This window comes from Melospiza georgiana, chromosome 2, assembly GCF_028018845.1.
Source record: "Melospiza georgiana isolate bMelGeo1 chromosome 2, bMelGeo1.pri, whole genome shotgun sequence".
NCBI lineage: Eukaryota > Metazoa > Chordata > Aves > Passeriformes > Passerellidae > Melospiza > Melospiza georgiana.
Genome location: NC_080431.1, coordinates 68292747 through 68318300, shown reverse-complemented (window position 1 = coordinate 68318300; position 25554 = coordinate 68292747). Strand labels below are relative to the sequence as shown.

Sequence of the window (25554 nt, the reverse complement as noted above, 5' to 3'; positions counted from 1 at the left end):
TGAAACATGAATTAAACTTAGGACACTTTAACAAAAATATATGCAAATACCTTACCAAATACCCAATCACTCCTAGCTAAATAAATAGTGATTTCCTTGTAAACTGAGAAAAGTACATGAAACACAACCTATGGCAATTAACCTCCTTATCACAATTCAACTATCCTAAGTCTTGAGAATCATTAAATGTTCTATCGTGACTACCAAACCTTTGTCTTAAATTCAGGAATAATGAACCCAATAATATATAGTACTACAATTTAATCCATTGGACTTTATTAAATCAGGCAGGTTTCTATTGTTGGTTATGTGACTGCTTACTACCTGGTAGCATTACAGCATTTCCTTTAAAGTTTGGAGTTTGTTAATTTTATTACCATCTCTGTTGATCTGGGCCTTTTTTTTTTTTTTTAGCGTACTTTTTTTCTGAGAGTAATATAAGTCTTGTAAAGATCATTAATTTAAGCTTTTTAATTGATTAGGTCTTTGCACATCAGCTAGAGACTTACCACTTTATAATCTTTGAGTCTAAAATGGCAATTTTTCCTTGCAGCCTACCCTCACTGGGTGGAGAAGCTCAATGACACCCAGCTAGACAGCGGAGAGCAGCTGCGATGGGAATGCAAGGCCACTGGAAAGCCAAGGCCCACTTATCGCTGGCTGAGAAATGGAGCTCCTCTCTGGCCCCAGGTACACAGCACAAGGAGCCACTTCTGTGTTGGGTGCTTCTCCTTTCATTCGGATCAAGTCAGTTAAAGAAAGCATAGAAAAGTTCTTCAGAAATTACTGCTTGGTTAACAGAAAAAGTGTGATGACCATTGCATTTTCAACTCAATCTGTTCTCTGATAGTAACAGAATTTATCATGAAGATCATTAAAATGGTTTGTGCAAGAAATTGTTTTACTACAATCACCTGATATATTTTAGAATTAGACATAAATTAATTTTTTTTTTCTTTTAAAAGACCACTGATGGATGGCATGGTCTGTCTTTTATTTCACATTTTTCTGTTTCTCTCACTGCATCATCAAAGAATCATCCCACATCATGTGGATTGTTTTGCTTAATACCTTTTAATTTTATAGCCTCAAATTATTTAGAGTAACGAAAAATTTTGTAAACTTACTTAATCTATTTTTCCAGATTAAAATAGAGCTAGTTGTTTCATTCTGGGAGAAAATGTCTATATTTGCAAATGAATTAACAAAATGGATTTATGAATATAAAAGATGTAATGTCTTCCTTTTCAGCAAATGTCCCTTCTATCTATCTGGGAACATCAACCAATTATGCAAACAACCAGAAAAGAAACATATAAACAGTTTACTTTTGAAGTTGTGAGGCATTGAAAATAAGGTTACTCTATTCATTTCTGCCTTTTTATATGGAGCTATTAGTGCTGAAATTGAAGCAATTTAAATATCTCTGCTTTTGGTTCTCTGATTTTCCAAACCATTAGTTTCTCCAGGCTCTGAAATTTCAAATTGAATTTTACTTTGACCTGGGTGAGGGCTTACAACAAAGTGAATTTTTTATCACAGTTTCCTTTGCATTCCCAAACAATTTATGCCTTATCAATTTTAACTTACAACAACTGTTATAATGAAACTTAGAGTTGTTTTATAGTAGTTCAAATTATTTGTACTACAGCTTCATTAAATATTCCCTTCCATAAACAGTTATTGATGTCCCTTCTCTTCCAGTTTTGGTAATTATTTTCTGCTAGTTGGCCTTTCAAATTAGAAATTTGTACTAATGATGAAAGTAATTGGACCCTTTAGTTCTTACTCATGCAAGCAATCTTTCATATATCTCCTTTTATGAAAATAGCACCATTACTGAGACCAAAACATTTGCTATCTATTTGAAGATCATCAGACATATTACATCCACAATTTCTTGCCTCCTTAAAGTTCCCAGGATGAGCTGCTTTTAAAAATTATGTAAGGGTAACAGCAAACAAACAAATAAACAGAATAAAGGAAGCTTTGAATATAATGAATTGATCTGAATATATTTACGGTCAAATATTTTTTGACTTTTTGTTCTTGTAATTTTTTGTATAACAAGATAAAGGTAAGCCCAAAGGAACTTGTTTCTTTTGCTTCACCTTAAGCTAACAACACAGCAGTTTTCCAATTCCTTTTTGCTTTTATAGAATAATTTTTAATGTTTTTTAATTCTATTACAGAGCAGGATTGAGATGATTAATGGTGTTCTGATGATCCATAGTGTGAATGTCTCAGATGCTGGAATGTATCAGTGCTTAGCAGAAAATAAGTATGGTACAATTTATGCCAGTGCTGAGCTGAAGGTTTTAGGTGAGTATTTGGAAAAGAATAACTTTCTTTTCTCCCCTTTTGAGAATTCATTCTTTTCTTAGACTGCTGTGACAAGAAACAGCTTCTGCCAGTCCAAACAGCAGAGCAGATAAAAGTGGTTTCTTTTTATTCTTGTTACTTATATGTGGATGAGTCCTTTCTTGCCTCAGAGAGCATTGGGCCTTCTGTTAACAAAAATTGTCATTCATACATTGCTGACTCCGTAGCATTTTGTGAATATTTCTCATATAAGTCTCTTTCAGTTCAAATAAATGGAAAAATAGTTTTTACTCCCTCAAACATATGTGCAGGAGATGAAATTTAGAGGAAGTAAATGTATTTTAATCTCTGTTAGAATTAACGTATTATTTCTACTGGCCATTATTCAAAGGTAATTATGCAAGATCTTAGTTTCAAAAAACTTCTTATGAAATCACCAAAATGAATTGAATAATATCAATTACCTACTTGGCTGAATATCCTTCAAAGGAAAGCAAATACACTACATAGTGTTACCTGGAAATATGATAAAAATGCCATTATCCAAAAGCTGAAGCAAGCAGTTAATGAAGAAAAAATTGAGGAACTTTTGTACACTAATTTCACTTAAACCAAACTGTAGCAACATGCAGTGGAACAATAGTGATAAGTGCCCTTCCAGAGGATTAAGACAGACTTGTAAGATCATTTCTATTAGGGTATGACGTAGCAGGGAGTAAGCTGTCCACCAAAGTCTTTTAATGGCCCTATCAGAGGTTAGACCTGCACATGAGAATCATTCCTTTAAACTCCCAGCCAAATGAGTAACAAAGCTATAATTGCAGAAATATACTGTATTTCAGCTAACATTTGACTCTTTAAGTAAATAACCTTTTTAGTACATTTCAGCTATTTCCTAGCTGGCCAACATTAGAATTTCACTGATAAGTTATAAAATCATTTCTTTATAACCATAAAGTTAAAAACCAAGGCCAGTGATTGTTTTCTTTTCATCACTTTTTTTGGTCATTTGTGATTCAGTCAGCTAACCTACAAGTTACAGCATTCTTTGCCTTTGTTTTTTGTACCTGTTATAAAATAAGTATACCTAGTATGTCAGGTACTTGCAGACTTTTTTTGATGTTCTTTAATATCAGAAACAGACCCTGTATATTGCTGCAGTAAAATTAGTTTTTCATTTTCTCGCTTGTAAGATTGTACCCATGTTAAATTTTAACCATAATATTGTATTAAATAAGCAATTGTGTTTAATTTGCTGCCTTACCAAAGGGAAAAGAACAGAATAAATTGTCCATATAAATATCTCTGGTATGTGAATTAACCAAAATAATGCAAGGAAAATTCTATATATTTGAGGCAATGAAGTGTAATGTCCCTGTGTAGCTGAGGTGTACCTGAGATGAGGTATAGCTGAGGTAGAGACCTTTGACTTTACAAAAGTAGGTCAAGAAAAATGCAATCAAACACTTGAGAACTAATGTAGCTTCTTGGTGTGAAATTACAGTAATTAATGACATTTTAAAATGCATTTATTATCTTAGCTTTTGTTTGTAAAATGGGAATTCTTAAAAAGTGAAATACTAAGAACAAGTATGGTTAAATATCTTCTATTAAGAAGTTCTCAAAATTTCCAGTATTCACACAAATATAAGAAGTGAAAGCAATAAAATTTCTCTAACACTAAAATTCTTTGCAAGCATTAACTCTAGAGAGTGCATTTTGGATTGGTATAGAATTAAAACTTTTTTTCATTTTGAACTATTTACATCTAACAAGTTCTTGATTAAAAAAAAAAAAGAGATGGGCAAACTGTAGCTTGCATTTGCATTATTTAATTTCTAAAGTTTTTTTATTTCACAAGTAGTTTTACTGTAATCTGCGGCTGCGAAAGATTTCTCAATAACCTGTACCTGGATTAAGTTACAAATCTATCATGTAATCATGGCTGCTGATTTCAAATGTTTTGTAAAATTTTGACTTTGACATAATAATTTCAAAGAGAGAAACTGAGATTCTTTTCCCAACCCCAAATATATTTTTCTAATCTTCTATTAGAACACAATGCAACAGGTTGTTCTCTGTAGAGTTAATTTACTTCTTTTTAACAGCTTCAGCTCCCACTTTCCCACTCAATCAAATGAGGAAAACAATAATTGTTACCAAAGGCCAAGAAGTTGTCATTGAGTGCAAGCCGGAAGCCTCTCCAAAGCCAACTATCACTTGGAAGAAAGGCGACAAAGTGTTAAGGCAGAACAAGAGGTCAGAAGTTTGCTCAGTAAACTCAAATTGTGTTTGCATGTTGGATTCTGTGATATGATGTGAAAATGCAGCGTGACAAGAACATGCTGAACGTTAGCCTGGGTATGGCATCATTATTTTGTCAAGCTGATTTGTTTGACAGTAGTGACTTTATAGTTTCCACAATATTGAAATGAAAAACCTTGACATTGTTCAGAGATGCAGAGAGATGAAAAGGTGTTGTTTGTGGAGTTTTGTCTCTATTTTCTGTTACTAATTTCAAAAACCTTTCAATTATTCTGTAGAGGTACTGCAAATCTAGTGTGTGAACATATCAAAAGCATAAAGGACAAACTATTCAGGAAGACATAAAATGTGCTTATTCATTTGAAATCATTTTAAGAAGGCAGATTTATAGCTTGATCACAATGGAAGTCTATGTAAAAATAGCTTTAAAATGATTCAGAGAAGGAAAATATAATTCCATTATAGGATTTAATTATACTGGTAGTTTCTGCACTCAGCGGTACATCTGTTTAACAGATTATGCTTGATTAAATAAGTTCTGTCCAGCTTTGTATGGTAAAAGTAGTTTAAGCACTGCAGGTTAAATGCCAGATGTAATTGCACTTTACAAGATTACTTATCTGTACACTGGAGTAGTTTTGCTACTCTGCACATGGTCTTTAAGCACAAAGAGCAATCTTTTCCTCTTTCTGGTAATGTGGTATGTGAACAAAGTAATTTAAAATGACTTGTGTAGTATAATCAGAAAGATAAAATCAAGCCCCCTTTTTTTTTTTTTTTTTTTTATTTTTACAACACTGAGGGAGGCAGTAGAGTGCATCTGTCCTCATTAGCTGCCAAAGCTATTTTGTTCAAGTATGCTGTATTTTTATCTCATGACATTTGTTTTGTTTGGAAAAGGAAAAATGGGTAACTTCTTGTACCATATTGAACTTTTTTTGTTGAAGGGGAGAGAGCTAAACAGTATTACATACATTTTACTAACAGGAGTTCTATCATTTATGTTGACAATATGACAGATTTATATTACAAAGGAGCTGAAAATATCAAATATTGTGACACTGATGTCTCTATGCTCTACCTACACAGTTGATACTTTTCATTATGTGACCTTTTCCTCTCATCTCCACAAAACTTACTATGGTTTCTCTGATCACCACGTGTAAATCACATTTTAATCAAAGACCAGTAAAGCATTTTAGTGAGTACTTTATGTCTGTCCAAACATAGCCTAACTCTGAAGTTAAAATCTTACAACAATAGATCTGAAGTTTTGTTTTTTTGTACTTGTAGTTTTTGATACTTGCTTGCTTAGACAGAGGCTGGAACAAGAAATGATGCAACATGGAAAATGAAATGGTGGTTGAACTATATCAGATATTTGAAAGAAGAGGGTTGCATTCAACTTAATATTTAGTCAGCTGTTCAAGGATTATCTTGTGTTATTTACAGCATTTTCCCTGCATCTACTGTTTATAGAGGGGTGGGCATGAGAGGAATATCAGTTTCAAGGGAATTTTGTTCTGTCTCTATACAGTATAGTTTAAACAAAATAATAGAGTCTCTTTAAGAGGAGGTGAGGAAGCCTACTCTGATTTGTGAAAGGAAGTGTAAATCAATGAAGATAATATGTGTGTCTCCATGATTTGGGCACTCTGAGAAGGAAGGAACATTGTTAAACATTTTAGAAATTAATAAGCTGACATTGTAAACATATCAGTATACTTTAGAAGTGGGCTTTCTTCATAGTCTGTTGATAAAAATCCTGAGGAGAAAAAACCTAATTAGTTACTGTCATCTGATGAGTTCTCATGGACTATTAAGTCCTTAGAGATAAAAAAATAATAATCAATTTTAAAAATAGCTAAACAATAGCAACATTCAGGTTAAGTAATAAGGAAGGACAAGAATAGAACACCATAATATATTTTCTTCCTTTCTGTCACAATTTTTTTTCTCTTATAAAGTGTGGGTATCAAGTCTACATTGTGTTTAAGTTTTGTGAAGTCTGTAAGCCCAGCAAAGGAATCTGATCCTTTTAGCAAGATCAATGAATAAAAAAGAGACCTTCCCCTCCACAGCAAAGAAAAAATTTCACTTGAGCAATGGGTCTGCTATAATCCATCCCATGTCTCCCAAACTCTGTTGCCCCTTAGGTGTTTTTTATACAAGAGCTGTTGTATAAACAGCTTGACAGAAATACCTCTAGCAACATTTCCAAAGGTAACTGAAGTCTGATTGTTCCTGTGGGACTCATGGCTGGGTACAGTCCTCACTGCAGTCAGACCTTGACTTAAACTCCTGGAGTTTAATGCAGTCTGAAAGCCTCAAATGTTTCAGATTCAGTGGAAAGCCATGCACTTAGGAACATGACTGTGGAATGCCTTCATTAGCTTCATTTCTTGGTCTCTTTTACCTTTGAACAAATTATCCAGGTCAAACCATTCGAATTCATAGTATAGCTATGATAGGCTTGATCCCCAGAAATCATTTTGAGCAGCCAGGTAATTTGATTCCTTTAGGAAAGAATCTGCATATTGTAACAGGGTTTTTCAATTGAGTTCCAAATGAGTGGCAAGTCTGTGAGATAGATCAAAAAGAATTTGGAGATTCAGTTATGTCAGTTATTATATATCAGTTATTTGCTGATAAAAGCATGGCTCCAAGTTTTACAATCTCAAAATATATTAAAATACAATTAAATTGCTCCTATAAAAAGATAGTTATTTAATAAAGTTTCCACAATGTTTACAATTAATTCTATTAACCAAAGGCAAAGATCTAGAGCTGATGCAAAAGAAATTAAATAAAATTTATGATATTGGAAATCTTTTATGCAGAAGACTAGAACTTCCAAAGATCAAGGCAGAGTCTGTGAAGCTTACTGGTACAAGACATTTAATGATCAACCTTTGAACAGAGTTCAAGTCTCTTTCAGATATCGTTATTTCAGTGAGCCATTAATGCATTCAATCAAAGATGATTTCATCTGCAATTTCACCTAACAGTTTAAGGAAGGGAGTTGTTATCCTTCTATTTTGCAATTAAAATACAGCTGAGCACAACACCAATATCAGTGGTCTGAATATAGAACATATTTAAGCTGCATGCGTTCATTCATCATCTCACTATATTTAAAATTTGTAGCTATCTTTCCTAACAACTTGTCTCAGTACTTGATTCTCATAGGCTGGTAGATGGTTGTGTCTCATTTATGGCAGGCTATGGTAAGGTATGCTCTGATTACTGACTTGAACAATATTTTCATCCACAAAAATTTGTAAAGAACTTTGGAATCTTTTTGTTCATAAATAGTTTTGGTTTTATAGGAAAGGGGATTATATTGGGACCAAAGTCTGAAGAAAAAGTTCTTGCTTTTATTTTTAGTAAACTGTTTGGTTGGAACTTTGCTTTAGAACCTAAATAGGAGGAATTAGACCCTTGGGCAAGAGTTCAGTGACCAAAATATATTTTTGTGACGTTTCTGAAATGTTTCAATCAGGTACTTCCTAAAGTGCAATCAAACCGTCACTTAGTACTTTAGTGTTGGCTTCTAAACAAGACCAAGACCCAGCCCTTCCAGACCACAAAGCCATCCAGAAGCCTGTTCATAATTAAACATTTTTTTAACTTACGTATCGAACTAAAAAAAGTAACAAAAGTGATGTTTTGTAGACAGTAAATGTTATCATGAACACTAGAATTGACCAGAATTCGGTGTCAGTAGAACCAATACAAATCATGAGTTCTCCTAACAAAGTTAACAATTAAATTCAGGACAACCATTTTTAATTTGTCTTTAAGTTCCTCTGTTCAGGTATCAGGTATTTTTTAATGATTTACAACTACATAAATTTTTGTGAGCCATTACTACCTGAGCTGTAATCTCTTTTTCTTCATTTTCTTAAAGAAAATTTCTTTTATTTTCTAGATTGCCTTGTAGTGGTGATTAAGTTGATGTTTAAACAGATACACCTGAGGAGTCAAAAGTGTTGAAAAGTCTTATAAATCCTCATTCATCTGTTTTCTGTGCTGTTTCGTACAACTAAAATATTCTCCTCATTAAACTTATATTAAATTTTTAGTCTAGCTCATTATTTCCATTACATATCTAATTATTATAGTTAAAATAATTTGAAAGCACTCTAGGAGTGAAAATGTTGTCTTTAGTCCCTATTTTTACCTTTTTTTTTTAAGATTACTAAGTAATAAAAATAATAATTTTAAAAAGCACAGTTTAAGCAAAAAAATGTGCCACTGAGGAAGAAAGCACAGTTTAACCAACAAATCAGTAACTGAGGCAGCAGGACTTTTCTAGTCCCAATTCTGTGCTGCTTTATTTTGCCTTTTTTCTTCTCCTTTTGAAGCTTCTCAAATTATAACGCTTTGTTTGTTTTACACCGTAATTTGTGTGCAGATAAATATTTAATCTAAAAAAAAAAAAAAAAAAAAAGAAAATATAAGTATGACCTAATACCTATGTATTGATTGGCAATGTAGTTCTGTGTTTATGGATTTTTTTACTTCCCATATGGCACAGTGGCACAGCCTAAGCTTTCTCCTTCACCTCACAGAAGGAGCTGCGTGGAAAAGCATTAACAGTCTCTGAAGGTCAGGCTCACCACAGATCACCAAGGGCAGCATAGTGCCAGTCTCTCTGTGGCCACTGTGCAATTGCTCATATTGATCCACCTGTGTCCCAGATTAATTCTTGCTGAAGACCTAAATACACTAAGCCTTTCTGTGGGGAAAATAAATGGTAGCAAAACTCCACCTGCCACTTCAAATCAGTCACTTTTTCTATGCTGCAATTAGCTTCCTTTTTTCCACTTCTGTTTGAAGGAGTACTTACATAAGATGAGAAAACTTGCTATGTTAAGCAGCAGAGGGAATTTCAGATATTTTGAAAGTAATAGACTGGGTTTCGCCAGGACACAAACTTCATCTCTATTATTGCAATACGCAATCACAATTGTAATTTTATTGATTGCAAGTGGGTAAAAATTCTTTCCTGTTTTTCTGAATGATATAAAAGAATTACAGAGCAGCAGTGAGTGGCAGGGAGCTCTGAATAGCTCCTGGTCCACTCCCAGGAACACAGCAGTGTCAGCCAGAGCGGATTGCTTAAGGTCAGGACTAGTCAGGTTTTGAGTAACTCCAAGGAGGGAAACACTGCAGCCTATCTGGGAAATTTGTTTCTACTAGAGTTAAGCACCCCTACAGTAAAACAAAACACCAAAAAAAATTCAAACACAAACAAACAAAACCATTTTAATATTTTAATGGAATTGATGTTTACATGGAATTGCAAGTGTTTTAGTTTGTGCCCATTGTCTCTGTCCTGTCACAGGGCACCACTGAGAAGCATCCAACTACATCTGCTTGCTTCATCCTTTCAGAGTGTGTGCATCATTTGATCAGTGCCTTTAACAGCTGGGAGGCTCTGATCTGTAAAAAATATGGCCATATTATGAGTTTCTATCAATGCTTCTTCCATGGCACATGAAATTCTCCATTCAGATCTGTGCCAAACCTGCCTGGCCACCAAAACTCATGAAATGGAGATGTCACTTCCCCATACAAAACCTTCCCAGAGTGTATTGCCATGTTGCAAAGTTGCTCTCTGTTTGCCATATTCTTCATTTACTGTGAGCGTGCCCTGAGGTAGTTGGGACAGATTTGCAGCCATGGTGAAGCCTGTAGAGGCTATAAATTGAACAACAAAGTACTGGATATTAATAGAAAGTGCTCTGACAGTTGTTCCCTTGTTACAAATAATATTAGTGGATACAAAAAATAGGGACATGTGGATATTTGTGAAGTTACTGGACATTAAAATGGACAATGGTTTACGAGAAAACTTTTTTTCTGTGGGTAACTTGCAAGCCTTCATTGACCTGTGAAGAACAGGAGAACACTAAACAGTGCTCATTAGGTGAGAAGTATCGTCTATAGGTACTAAATTTAGAATAAAGACACTGGAGGGGACAAAGTGTTCAAGCTGCATGTAACAATACACGAGGGAGTGAATTGAGGCTGCTAAAGTTCTGCCTTGAACTAAGCTTGCTTTATTTTGCTTTCTTTCAGTTATGCTTCCCTAACATTCAGCAGCTGTAAAAGAAGTCAGAGAAAAGAAAGAGAAGAAAGTGATCTTTTACAGGGACATTAAATTCCAAATGCGAATAATATACAAAGACACAGGGAAATGTGATGCTATTGCTTTTTACCTGCCTTCAAGTCAATACTGAAATCTTTGAACTGCAGAAGTATTTGTGCTGTATGCCTAGATATTTCATCTGTCCCACTTTGCTATGTAATTAGCAGAAACACATAGAGCACTTAAATCTAAAAATATCATCATTCAAAACCTTAGAAAGACATGTTTTTACAGTCTTCTAGTCTCCCAAACTCCTTCCTTTTCAGTTTTGACAGGTTCTTATTACAGTTTTTCTCTTCATTCTACTGTATTTAAGGATCTGTCAGTGTTTCCGTTTGAAGTTCCTATTTTAATAGCTTTTAAGCTTAATTATGATGGAAAAATCAAAAAGGAAAATAAGGGTTTTTCAGAGCAGCAGCAAGAAAAAGATTGAGTTTATAGGCAAAATCTGTATTCAGTTTTGTAAAGAGCTTTGGTTTGTACACGTTCTATTATGCTTTTGAATATGAACATGTGGCTTAGATATATATTATATGTTTTCTTCATAATCATGGTGGTAGCTTTCCAAAATAATTTCAGTTCTATATAACTGTGATTGGTATCATTTGTTTGAACAGAAAATATGGACTGTGAAGGCAAAGAAGGTGTATATGTAAAATGGATGGAAAATTATTCTGAATCACATTTTCTGATTTGTCTCTTGGTCCCTGAATTGCACCAGGCTCAACTTGTTCTTGGCACAAGGTTTCTTGCATTTGTGTTATCAGCCACACAGACAGCAGAGTAGTTCAGCCTACTAACATTCCAGTTTTTCATAAGAACACCCTTTATTTCCTCATAGTAATGAAATATCTCTAGGGTTAATACAACAACAGGGGCAATTTGTTAAGCAGTTTGAAGACTTTACTCTGTGCCGCCAGTTAAATATCCAAAGAAAATTACTATTTGCAAGTTTTAATAAGTTAAACAAGTAACATTTCCCACAGAATACCAAAAAATTATCTTTTTATATCCAAGTAAACTATTCTCTATAGAATAGTTTATGAGATTCCACATGACTTCTCTGAACTGTCTTTCTTTCCAGGAATAATATTCAAGACAATATGTTTTATTATTTGTCCTTAATGTAGTACTATCTACAGTACTTCATATACAGCTGTGTAGGCACTCACTGACTCTTTTTAGGGAAATAAGTCTTGATTCAAATCAGAATTATATGTTTAGGTAAGAGTGTATTGATGTCTACATTTTAGAAATACATTCTTTTCTTCATACATTGGCTTGGTATTTGAAGAAGTGTTCCACCACATCTTACCAATTTTCAATTCAAGCAGGATTTATTTGTGTGAAAATAGCTTCACAGCTCCCTACCAAAACCCCACTGCCACCCAGCTGCTTTGGCAGCTTACATAATTACTCTTTCATATCTATCAGGCACATGTGGGTGTTTTGCACCTCTTCAGGAGCCTACAGATTAGACACTAATACTAGAGGAGGTGAATCCCACCCTGTAGGATCTTGCTTTTTAGTATTTCCATGAAATTGCATTTCCACTTTTTTTGACTCAGTTACTGAACTGTAAGTATCCCCTATATAGTCCATAGCCCTAATAAAAGTAAAAGCTCAAAAGATCAGCCATTTTAAGTTGCGGAGAATGCAAGATATTTGATCTTCTGTCTCTGTCTTGAATATCTCCTGACAACTAATTATCATTTGGGCAAAACGTTAATGAATTTTGATTTTAAATATGATTCATTTCTCTGTTGTTGTTACAAATGGCTGCCTTTTTGTTCACCACACAGGTAAAATATGACAAATCATCAGTGGCCTAAAGGTTTTTCTTTGCCTAAGGCTCTTCAAACTCTGACTTTCGGCATCATTTGCCCTTAAAAGAAACCTCGGGAATATAAACACTTAAATTCATGCTACCACTCATCCACAGATTCCCAAGGGAAAATTTAATGATTGAAAAGTAGTGAAGAAAGAAAATATACAGGACATTAAGAAAGAGAAGGTTCATGACAGAAACTCTAATCTTCCTGAGAGAGTTCTGCAAGTCACTTCTTTTCAATTTTTGCATAAATCATGGTCTAATTTATCTGTGGCAGGCTCATAATGGGAATTAGAGAGCTGGTTATAAAGTAGAAAAGGGAAACAATGATAACCTTGACTAAACAGTAAAAACAAATGGCAAGATCATCCCTTGACAAAAGGAGTCTGTTCCAAGGCAGCATTGTTTTACTAACTGAGTATATTAGATGAGTTTTTAGAACATACTTATTTGGCCACATACTCAAATATCTCTCTATCTCCACTCATGTTTGCATGCAGAGAACATGATTAAGGAAACAGTCCAGTACCCAGAAATATGAAATGATACTTGCTTTGTGGACTTTGGGCAAGAGACTTGCTTTTCTGTGTCTATATGTGCAGTTAGGCGTGGTTTCAGCAGCAAACTGCCAAAAGTTCTGTCTCTCATCTCAGGCCTATTGCTTTACAGTGAAATGATTCAAGAATCCAATTCAGGTGAAAAATAGCCCCATTATTTCACCTAAACTTTGTTTTGTCTGGATTTTTAGTTTGTTTTTTAGATCATCCCCTTGTCAGCAGGTCATACAGATGCAGTCATGGCTTGCCAGAGCAGCCCAGGAAGGACTGGAGTGATGAGCCCTGGGCTGGGAGAGGCGCTCACAGCAGAGTGTCCAGGACAGCACACACACCCAGCCTCTCATTTTTTTGCCTGTGCATGCTCTGCACCAGTCGGGGCAGATGATTTGCCCACACAAGTAAATGAAAAGATGCCTTGTAATCCCAGCTGGGATTTCATTGGGATGCAATCAGATTAGCTATTCAGCAGTTAGACCCTGGCTGGATTTTTAGCTTCCCTCAAGTAGCTGTCCCAAGCAGTCCCTAAGCATCTGAGGAGTTCCAGCAAGTCCTGCTACACTGCCTGCATGCTGCCACCCTGTTTTAAAGGCTAACATCATGGACTGGATGAAAGCATTTCTGTGATAGCTGACTTCACTGTGGCAGGGGGAATACACCTATTTATCTTGCTGATGGAGAAATAATCCTTGTATAAATGGTACAGCACCTGGGAGTCTCACCTGAGCCAGAGTCTCTGGGCATCGTCACTGAATTAGTCACAAGAAAAGTAATAATTTCTATGGCTCGGTGACATGTAACCATACAGCAAAAAACTATTTCAAGGCTCTAGGAATCAAGTCAATTCTTAAATTCCAAAAAAGTAGGATGTGAAAGGAGCTCCCAAGGCATTGTGGGAAAGTTGTAACATGAACCCAGGTATTTTAGATTGAAAAATTTTGTCAGACTTTAGAATATGAGCATGTATTTCAATAATATATTTTAACTTATAGCACATATTGCATTTTGAGTGATGTTTAATATTTTTAAATCTACTAGTCAGCATCCATGATCAGTGTGGAGGCTACAAAGATCTTAGATCTTCTACACATGGGTTGTCAGAATTCATTTGGCACTGGAAAATCTCCTTTACAGGGAATATTCTTCCTTGTCCATCATAAATCTAAAATAATTTGGGTCATTTTTCAACAGATTATCATCTATTGCATCTAGATTTAATGATCTTTGCAGCTATTTTGTGAAATTTATTGTGAAATTTCAAAACTAAAGAGGAATTTTTGATGTTTTTGACATCTCCTCTCACATTATGTTCTAACATTCTCCAGTCTGTCAGTCTCAGAAATCAATGGACTCTAAGTATTTATGTGCTAATTGGTCCCAGAGAAGGAGAATGTCTATGCATATATTTTAAAATGTAGATATATTTTGCAGAAAATTAAATTTTGGGCAGAAAGTTTAACAAATGATTCATTATTTGAAAAAAAATGGTGGAAACTGGCTTTTTAATTTCATTAGTAAAAAAATTAGTTACACTTAATCTAGAAAACAATGCTACAATTAATCCACATAGTCATGACAGAAGATAATGGCTCTCTCAAGGTCATTGATCTTCAGGTCTCTGCCTAACTTTATGAACACAGTTCAATCCATAAATGACCATAAAGTTCCTATCCAATGAGCAGTCTCACTGGTGTATTTCTAAGCAATATCTGGCAATGAAACTATATATTATTCAGCAAAAAAAAAAAACACTCTAGGTCAGAACAAGGGATATCTGTCCTGTTTGCATTTTACATAATTTCAATTACTGTAGAACCTCAGTCACTGCTGTTGTCAAGGCTCAGATTTGCTTCACTGTGAAAAATAAACACCATATTTACTCATGAAAATTTTATGCCATTTTATCTGTAAAGAAAGCCAAAGTATTCACTTTTTTAATAATATGAAAATTAGTATCACAAATCAGTATCACAGTATTACTGATCACAGGTTACATTCCTTGTATTTCAACAGTATCAGTCTCATGCTCTCATTTAGACAACATGTTAATTTAAAAGAATTTTAAATATAATGTTTCTCCCTAGTAAATGGTAGCGAGTAGGCAAGAAATTGACAATATTTATGAAAAAGAGCATAAGTGATCTACCACTGCTTTTAAATTGCAAATTCACTTACCACTGGGAAAGATACTATCTCTAATAAGATCTAGTTGTGTATAACATGAATTTCACAATGGCATATTATCAGTATCAGCGAAAATCAAATTGCTCTGATATTAGTGACTTCCATGTAAGTAGATTTTCTACATATGTATCTGAGATTCCTGCATTTCTCATTTTTCTTTTCAATGGGTACAGCAAATAAATGAAAATCAGAGGGAAAAAATAATAAATATAATGGACACAGGAAGCTTAAAATATGCCGAGGCTTCTTTTTAGTAGACTAGCCTTGAAAAAGAAAAATGTTCTAGCAAAGCAAGCAGCTGAGTCATTTGATATTTGTGAAGGCTTTTAATGAGCATTCTTCGACCTTGCCCTTCCACTTTCCTCTAGCTAAATCCATTTAAAAAATAATTTCTCCAGTTTCTGTTTTTTAAACTTAACAAGTAAGAGAGTCTAAGTTAATTAATATGGCATTTAAATCAAATTAATAAAAAATATTTAGTAAAATTAGCACCCACATTAATATCTGTAGCACTTCACTGGTAGTAGGCTTCTTTTTCTCCTGCCACCTAGGCTTGTCATTTCTGTACAGTCACCAACATGATTTTGTAGATGCGCTCACTGACTGTCATCTCTCCACTTATGTTCACAGCAGATATAATAAGGCTAGAGGTGAGAAATATATCCTTTAAATTTTACCAAAGTGTCATTTAATTAACTGTGCCAAAATAGTTGAAACAAATTTAAAGCATTTTAAATTCGGAGGTTTTGGATAAAAACTCAAGAAATTGTATGAGAAAAGTTTGTTATTTTCATGTGTGTGTGTGACTTAAGGTCATATTGAACTAATTTCTCTCATTACATAGTCTGAAAAGTGATGGTATGGTATTGTACCAATGTAAGAAGGTGATATTGTGTGACAGAAGTATGGTTATGCTGGTATCAGAACAGGCACATTCTGAAGCAGCTAAGTGTTTGATGTAGCTTCTATAAACTTTCCAGTTTTGCAAAGTTCTCAAACCATTGAGCAGAAGGACATTTCATGACCCCTTTTTTTTTGTTTTTCTTTGTAAGGGTGACCTTTTTCAATGTTCTCAGATCTATGCATTACTTATTCTTTGACAAGAACAACAATAATTCTTCAAAGAAATCTCTCAGACTTTTGTCTGTGACTGTTTATTAATCTCATGTTTTTGCAATTTCATATATTTTCACTTTCATCCTCAAAAATTTTCTCAGCTCTTCAATATGTACTGCAGCTACATAACTACATAACCCCAAGAACATCCACTGGTAGTTCATTTGTCACTACTAAGCCAAGTGACGTATACTAAGTGGTATTTTTCTTCTTTTTTTTTTAGAAACACTTCTTCCCATGGAACATTAAGTCTTCATGATTTTTATTTTAGAACTGAAAAGTTTTTCTGTGACTTTTCTGTGGATCTGTAGGCTTTCTGCAAAGATATCATTATCTAAAAATTATTCAGTATTTTTTTTGTCTAGCAAAATTCAAGACAGCTCTCCTCATACTAAAAATTGCAAAAAATAAGTTCCATATTAGAAAGAGCCCAAATAAGCCTACAAATAGTCTCAGCCTATTTTGATAATTTTTTATCTCTCCTATCTACAGAAATTAACATTGTCATGGCTTAACCCCAGCCAGCAGCCCCACAGAGCCACTCACTCATCCACTAGCAGGATCAGGGAGAGAATCAGAGTAAAAGCCAGAGAACTGATGGATTGAGGTAAAGACAGTTTAACAGGGAAAGCAAATCCTGTTAAACATTGCCCCATACTACCCATAATAAAGAAAATTATCTCTACTCCAGTCAAAACCAGCACAATATCCACAAATTTCTTGGACTCATTGACAGCTTCTATTTTTTTGATGTATCACTACACAACTTTGAAACACTTTTACTTTTTACTCTTTTATTGTCAGCAATTTTTTTAAAACTTCCTTTCTCTGACTCTACTACATCTTTGCTCTGAATGGCTCCTGATATCCTTTAGTAATAATCCAAAGTCCAAATCATTCACAGTCATCAGTTCAAAACAAAATTATTCAAGCTAGGCAGTAAAAACTATTCAAACAAACAAACAAAACCACAAAACCATCTTTTTTTTTTTAATTGATCTTTATTTTCTTTTTCTTTCTTTTGTTTTGTATTGCTCTGTCACATTGCACTTCTCCTAGAAAGCATGACTGTTAAAGAAAAATTGAGGCTGGATTCAGTTTCTGGAAGTCATCTAGCCCAACATTCCATCCAAAACAGGACTAATGGCATCATGTTTCTCAGGAGTTTGTCCGGGCCAGTCTTGAATATCTCTGCAAATGGAGATTCTATAACCTGCCTTGTCAACTTATTACAGTATTTGGGCAGTTTCAGAGTATATTTGCTACTTGATATGTTGCCATGTATTCTAATTTGTATCTGCCATCTCTTAAATTTTGTATCTTCAATTCCAGCTCTGTCTTCCCTATGCTCTCCAATTGATAGATAGACTCAAAAGAAAAAAAAAATCCTTAACCTTCTTTTCTCCAGGCTGAAGAAAAAAGCCTCAAATTTTCCCCAGTCTCTACTCATTTGTTGTGTACTTTTACCTCATGAACATCTTTATGTATTTCTTCTGGACTGACTCTAGTACATCAATGTAATCAAGTGTGTCAAATACAATCCCAAGAGAAAAAGTGCCAAATAGAGGGAAACAATTGGAAACAATTGCTGCTGTGAACCTGCCAGCTGCTTTTTACTAATGCTGAAAGGGATTGGCCTTTTTTCTGCAGGGGCTCATTGCTGACTCATGTTCAGCTTGATGTCAACCAAGATCCTAGGTCTTTCTCTGCAGACCTGCTTTTAGCTAGTCATGCTAAAGCTCTTCTTTACAGATTTAGAACTTTATAAAAATACCAGTCTCAGTCCATTTCTCCAGCTGCTGAAGTCCATCTGAATGACAATCATGCTCTACAGCATATCTATCACCCTCTCCATTTGGTATCGTTTGTGAACCTACTGCATGCAGTCCTTGCCATTGCACGTGACATTCATTGGAGCAATAAACAGCAGCAGCCCCTCTATAAGACTGTAAGAAATGCCAGCTAGCAACCAGCCACCAGCTGGATTTTATATCACTGAGTTCAGGTTTTTGAAATAGAGTGTAACTTATTCATTCCACACACCCACACAAAGCAGGCCCCATTACACAAATGCCTGGCCCAGGATCAGCTGGCCTTTATGCCTTCTCTGATTCCTCATCCTCAGCTGCTCCCAGGACACTCTGCCTGGCCTGAAGTTGCAGATCTACAGGAGAAAATGACCAACAAGCCAAGATTTAGGAAGATTGCTGATGCCTAAAATCACGCGTTTCAAATCTTCCCCATCTTGAGAGTTTCCATGTACCATTCCTTTGTATGCAGTTTCTAGCTGACCCCCATTTCTTTTTTCTCATAGCCTGGGCTTTTATCTCTTCAGGGTCTCTGAGAACAGCCTGTCAATCCCCTGTCTGCCCCCTCTGATGCCCCACAGTCCACATGCACTGCTGCACTAACAACTCCTGGGTCTGTGCCAGTGGCTCTCAGCCTGACAGGTACATGGGCACCTCTCAGAGCCAGCCAAAGAGGTGCTCAGGTCAGTTCTTGGCAGCAGTCAGCTGAAGACAGAAACACAGGCTCTCCCTGAGAGAAAACAACCAAGAGAAGCCTCCTCTTTGCTGAAGGAAGCAAAAGTCTAGAAGACAACCTTCACCAATAGCAACCCACCAGTAAATGCCAGAAAAAGCTCTCAAAAGAAGAGGGAACTGTAGCAGTAACAGCTAGTTGCCATTTGCTGTGCTTTGGGAACTCTGTTTGCCCTATAGATGATTTTTGATTGCCCATTTGTATTTTCTCAGCTGGGTTGGGAATATTTTCTCAACTTATTTTTTTTATCATAACTTTCCTGGTCACTTCATTTTATGCCCACCTCATATTTAGAAAAAAAAGATAAGTTTAAAAAAATCATCTTTTCTAATTACCCCATATTATAAATCCAGGATAAACTAAGATTCTGTAATTATTTAATTACAGGAGAAAAGATTGAATTCATTTTACTGTATGTGAGTGACAGCTCAGTTCTAGGGAGGCTTAGTAGGAGGATAAATGGATCACCTGAAGCTTGAATCTGCATCAGACAGGCTTGTGCAAGGTAGTGGTTGCTCTACAGCAGCCCAAGGGAAGAGCCAAACATGATTCTGGGACATAAAGACCCTGTACTCCAGCATCAGTGCCTTGCAGCAGCTTGGCTTTCTGTCTTCATAAATGGCATAATATTCAGTGGCTGGCTTCTAGTTGAGATATGGATCCACTTAAACTCTGAAATTGCTTATATTGTAAGCAAATTTTCTAATAAATAAAGTTTTAAAAGTATCAACATTGATATACTTTTAATTTACCTTAGACCTCAAGTGCATTCAGGAGAAATTATGCTAAACAGTTCAGGCTTCATGATTGACATCTCTGTAGCTTCAGACTAATCTTAGACAACCTATCTCCTTGTTTAAGGATTTCTCCTTATTCTCCTTTTTCTGATTTTATGCATCACTAAGCTCTGAAAAATTCCTGTCTCTGAGCAAAATACACACTAATTTTGCTCTGACAACCTTGTAATGGGAATTCTAATACTTATTACATTTTTTTTTCCAGGTAAGAAAGAAGGGAAGTAAAAGACCTCCTGTGATAGCATTACCTGAGTTATATGAGAAGAGGTGCTGTTTTCCAGTTATGTGTTTAATGCCAATTAGGAATCAACTGTACTATGTACTTTATCTCTGCCCTGAATACTTTTCAGATGAAAAGTGGTATTTCTGCAGACTTAAAATTCCTAGTATTCAGGAGCTAAGTTCAGCATTCAAAAGACACATCAACTGAAGTTTTTATCACCAGATTCCCCTTAGTAGTGAATTTATCTTGAATCAGGTTTTGAACGCTTCCTCACTTTCGCATGCAAGGCACATTGTATTGTAATTGTGTTGTTCTGTTTTGTTTGGCATTTTCATTCTGGGCCCCTTCTCAGGATCAAGGCCCACACAATAGTTCTTTGTTGTCCACTGATTACCCACTCAGGGATATCTTACATCCTCTTTGATATTCCATTAATACACAGCGTTTCTAAATTCCAATGTCAGCTTAAAAGACTCATGCAATTCAGGCTATTGAATTTAAGCACACGTGTTTTTTTTCTTTAAGACATTATTCCTGCTTGATGTTTGACTTCTGCATTATGGCTCAACTGCACTTTCATGTGGCACTGAGATAAAAGCATATACTAGAAAGTATAATCCAGATTTCATACTGAAGAGAATCCCCTGTGTCTAATACAAAGTCCTATAAAAGGAAATACTTGCAACCACAGCAGTAAATGGATCCTTATTTATTAAAATTCATTTATTTCTTAGCAAGGGACTTCCTGTTCAGCTGAATATAATTTGCTCTAATATTAATGAAAAAAATTGTCACTGTAAAAACATAATACTGAAACGAACTAATTCAGACACTTCCAACAGGACCCCAGAGTGTAGGAAACTGTGTAATAAAATTGACTATACACTGGTTGAATAATAAAACCAGGAGCACCACTCATTTGCAGATCATATCCTCAATTTTTTAAACTTTTAATTCTGCAGTTAATAAATTTTAATTTAACTCTGTCTACTATTTTTTTCTTTATGTGTGTGTTGATTTCTGTATCCATGTGCTTTTTGGGGTTTTTTTTGTTTGTTTGTTTGGTTCTTTTTTTGTTGGTTTTTTGGGTTTTTTTTTTTTAATGTAGATAATTTTCTTCGATGAATGAGCTATAATTTTAGGAAATAAGACACAAAAAATTGAAAAATTAGTTCTACCAAATAACTGGAGCTAAAGTCACACATGGGAATTTGTTTATGATAGTTACATGGCATTTCCTTTACTGCCATTCACACAGGTTTGTGAACAGATAAAAAGCACATTGCCTATATTCATAAGTATTGAACATGCAGCACTATGTTTTTTGCCCTGTCATTCATTTGGGCTGAAAGTTGATTGCACAAATGGCATAGCATTAGGTAGCTCTACCATGCTGGTAGCTTCTCTCCAGATTAATGCAGAGAAGGAGCACTATTACACTTTTCAGCTCATTAATTCTGTAAAGAAACAAAAACTGTGTTTCTATTTACCTTGAGACATCACTTGACTTTATTTCAAATGACCAGTCTTCAGTTGCACAAATTCCTGACAATTTTTGTACCTTTAACTAAATAAAAAATCTCATTCTACATTCCAGTCCTTTGTCCAGTGAGTAGCTTCCCCAGGTTTCGTCTATAATCAAGTCACTGAGCTTCTACCTTTTTTCTCAGGTCCAGTATCCAGAAGTAATTTTAGAAAAAAAAGAGTCAGTTTTCTATCATGTTCAGGAATGCCTCCATTAACCATTTAGTATTTGTTATTCAACATAGTCCCCAACATTGACATGATTTCAGGAGGAATTTTCTTGTTTGCTAAGAAACCCAGAATCTGAGACTTCACGCAATTCCCAAACCCAAATCTGACATTTCATGCAATTCTTTCAGACTTACAGACTTCCTTAACTGATCAAACTGGCAGAAATAATCTCCAAGGAGCTGATTAATTTTAAATATCATGTCTAATATTTTCAAAGCATAAGTATTATCAGAACACAACATTCAAAGTAAAATTCATGTCTATTTTGGGCTTCTCAGCATTTCTCAAAGTATCAACCTGAAACATGGTGTGAGCAGAGTAACAAAGGTTCCAGCGAGGAGGCTGCAGGCAGACACTGCCCCATTGACCACATCTGGCAAGTGCTTGGTTAAGAGAAGGACTGGAGAAGAATTTGGAGGGAAAGGGTTCTTTGAACACAGACAATTATGTTAAAATTCTGTTTAACTTGTACGTAAAAGCCAGAAGAAAATCAGGCAAATACCTTCCAAATATAGAGGAAAGTATAAAATTTGTATAATTTATTGTGCCTTAAAAGCATATGAAAAAGGAAATGACAAAACTGCTGTCACATATTGAACTAGGCGAGCCTTTGCTTTAATATAAAATTAACAGTTTAATTACAGAAACAAGTGAAGAATTTCACTTGTAATATTACAAACGTCAAAGTTTACATTGATATTTCCACAATACACACTTCAGGCAAAAAAAATGAACAAAAGGCAAAAAACTAGGTAAAGAACATGTCTGCCAACAAAAGAAGTGGTTCTTAAGTGAGCACAAAATGCACTCAGCTTTAAAACTCTTGATTCAGGACTTCAAAATAATTTTCCTTTCTCTTTAAATATAGAGGACAGCAACTTCTTATTGTAGACTGTGGCTTAATGCTCTTTAGTATGATGTTGAAACCTTGCTAGAAAAAAAGAAACACCTGCCATGCTTTTAATGCACATTCTGGAAGCTTGGAAATGCCTCTGCAGCTGCTTTCATTCTCATAGCAGGGTGATTGAAAAAATGAGCATCAATGCCCCAGGTTCTTAACAGCACTCTGTGGATCTCTGCAGTAGATTTCTCTGCAGCACTATTATCCATGTACTATTAACTTAGATTTTGCACTTAGCAAGTGGAGAATTTTGATCAATAGGAGGGATTCTACTCAAGAGACTCTGGATAGGCATTAAAATTACTGAAGCAACTAAATGAAGTCTCAAGGAGTCTTGATAAATTGCCAGCTGCTGCTCTTGTCACATTCTAGCCCTAAACTGGCTGTGAGCAGAGAACTGCATCAGAAATGGATAAAACATGAAACAGTTAAAGCACTGCAAGGTGGCACCTTTCTCATTTTGTAAGATATATCAATCTTCCATTAAAAGATTCATAGGCTGAGCCCAGAACATGATGAAGAGCCTTAAATGTCTCACTGAATATTATGTAAGTTGATTATTGTTAGCATGTAGAACTATCACAGAGGATTTTTATCCCAGGTCTATACAGAGAAAAAAAATCTTATATTTAAATGAATGTAAATTATTCACAGTTATGAGACAAAGAAAAAATAAGGTGAAAATTGAATTCAGGTAAAGTCAGAGGACCACAAATGTTAAAGAGCCACCTTGCTTGTCATTTCATGAGTTTGTTAACTTTTAACCAAAAAGTATTGAACAAAACCTGATTGAACTATTTGTAGTCCTTTCACTTCATCTTCTAGCAACTGAATTAGGACCAATAATTTCATAATTCAAACAGAGATAGAAAATTGGATGGAAAAGAGCAAATAAAATAGCATTTGTTGTTTCCCAATATATTATTTTTAGATATAATAATTCAGCTTTCAAAAATGTACAAATAATATGTTTGCTATCAACGTTGTCTTTGCATCCATTGTGCTAGGCACTGCTCAAGCACATGCAGCTCCCACAAGAGGATGTAGGATGGTACAACGAATGATGTTTATGTAAGCAGGTTTCCTTTTTGTGGAAGAAAGTCAATTTATTATTTAAAATCCAGAAGTCAAGATTAAAAGTTATGTTTTCTGTGTAGAAAAGTTGGCCCTGTGAGTTTGTCCCAGGACACGTTGCTAGTCATGAGACACAAATACTGCATATAGCAGTATTAGTAAGATTGATAGTCAATATGACGCATGAAAACAATAGAAATATTTTCTCTGATGTATGCCAAAGCTCTCCTCAGATCCTTTTCAAATGGTAAGCACTGTTCATAGAATAGGACAGGTAGTTGATATGCTTGTTTTTAAGAGGATATAAATACATTTCTTAGTTAAGTGTACAATTCAGAAAAATTATATCTAAATCACTGTAAGCTATACACTGATTTTCTACTGCAGGAAAAGTTAATTCCCCTTGTTTATAAGTAGCAGCTTGAAAAACTGCATTTAATGAAATTTCCACTGACTCATTTGATCGCCGTGGAATATCTTCATAGCTTGTGATTTATAGACAGACAAAGGGTCATGGAAACCGTTTACCACATTAATGGTGATATATGAGCAACTTTGATTTGGTGGACAAGATCTGAGGCCAAACTATGCCCTGAGAAACAGATGGGGTGTGAAGGGGAGCTGTGTGAAACAAACTAGCAGAAAAATGAGGCTGTAACCTGGACTGCGCAGTACCCAGGTCTGAGTCGTATAATATTTCCTCTTTCAAACCAGAAACCTAGAAGCAAATGAAACTCATAGATGTTTTACAATACACAAACCACTATATTGGCCAGTCATGTCCCTGGTCATAACGTTTCCAGTATTTTCTGTCTCCATTAAATCATTTCAGGGACACTACTTAATAACTGGTATTTTTTAATGTTGAGTTTTTATTCTTCCCTCCCTCATCTCATTTACAGATTTTTCACATTTTCAGCTGTCATCCCCTTGTTTTACAAGTGTATGTGGTTTTCCTTAAGTTGCTTGAAAAGCTGGGCCTTGATTTGCAGTAGAGGCAACTAAAGAAGTTCAGTGCTAATAGCTTCCTGAGTAATTGCTGTCATTACAAGGCCTTGTTTTCACCTCTTCTCCTGTTCAAGAGAACATGGGTAATTAAATTTAACACTTCTGTCATGACACTGCATGTCTAATGTATCATGCAGGAAAAGCCAGAGGGAGTCTGCAGACCTGTGTCGTTTCTTCATTCAAAAACACAATTCAGAAGCACATCAAGTTTCCACACTGTTTTGATATGATTCTGTGAGCATTGTGCATGTTGCAGATAAAGCCATCTCATTTTCATTGCCTCCAGTGTCCTTTTCTCTCTTCCTCTCCCTTCTGCGAACACCACAAATTTCCCTCCTCATCATCAAATTCTTTTGGAAACTGGTATATTTCACCATTTTTTACTGGGTAAGTCTCTCATTACAGTCAAAACAACATTGCTGGGACTTCTGTCATGTACACTGCAACATCATTGTCCTTGGTACTCCGTGGATGTAAAAGTTGATTTTGCCCAATCGTTTTGCTAAAATTTAGGAAAGCACACAGTATTGTTTTCATTATCTGAATTCTATGGTTTTGTAGGGAATTTTATCAGAGAGTAATTTTTCTGACCTTTGAACTATTTGATATGATTTCGCATATTAATTTTTTAATGAAAAAATTTAAATTTTAACGCAAAAGTAACATTGAAAAATGTTTATACATATTTATATAATATCACTTTTATATAAACAGTTTCTAACATTAAGGACCCTTAAATATTTGTTTATAGAATTTCTTTTTCTAAGTACTTGCAAGTATAAGTCAATATTTATTTACCTGCATTGAAGCTTCTGTCTGTGTAACA

The 25554-nt window shown here is 35.0% G+C and overlaps 1 protein-coding gene across 6 annotated transcripts in view; it reads left to right on the top strand.

Annotated features, from left to right (window-relative positions):
• Positions 1-25554, top strand: part of CNTN5 (contactin 5) — a 610938-nt gene that overhangs the window by 487451 nt on the left and 97933 nt on the right. For all 6 annotated transcript variants that reach the window (XM_058044080.1, XM_058044103.1, XM_058044112.1 and 3 more), the window contains 3 exons: positions 554-690; positions 2193-2322; positions 4431-4581. In XM_058044080.1, coding sequence (XP_057900063.1) covers positions 554-690; positions 2193-2322; positions 4431-4581 — 418 coding nt within the window. The remainder of the gene's footprint in view (positions 1-553; positions 691-2192; positions 2323-4430; positions 4582-25554) is intronic.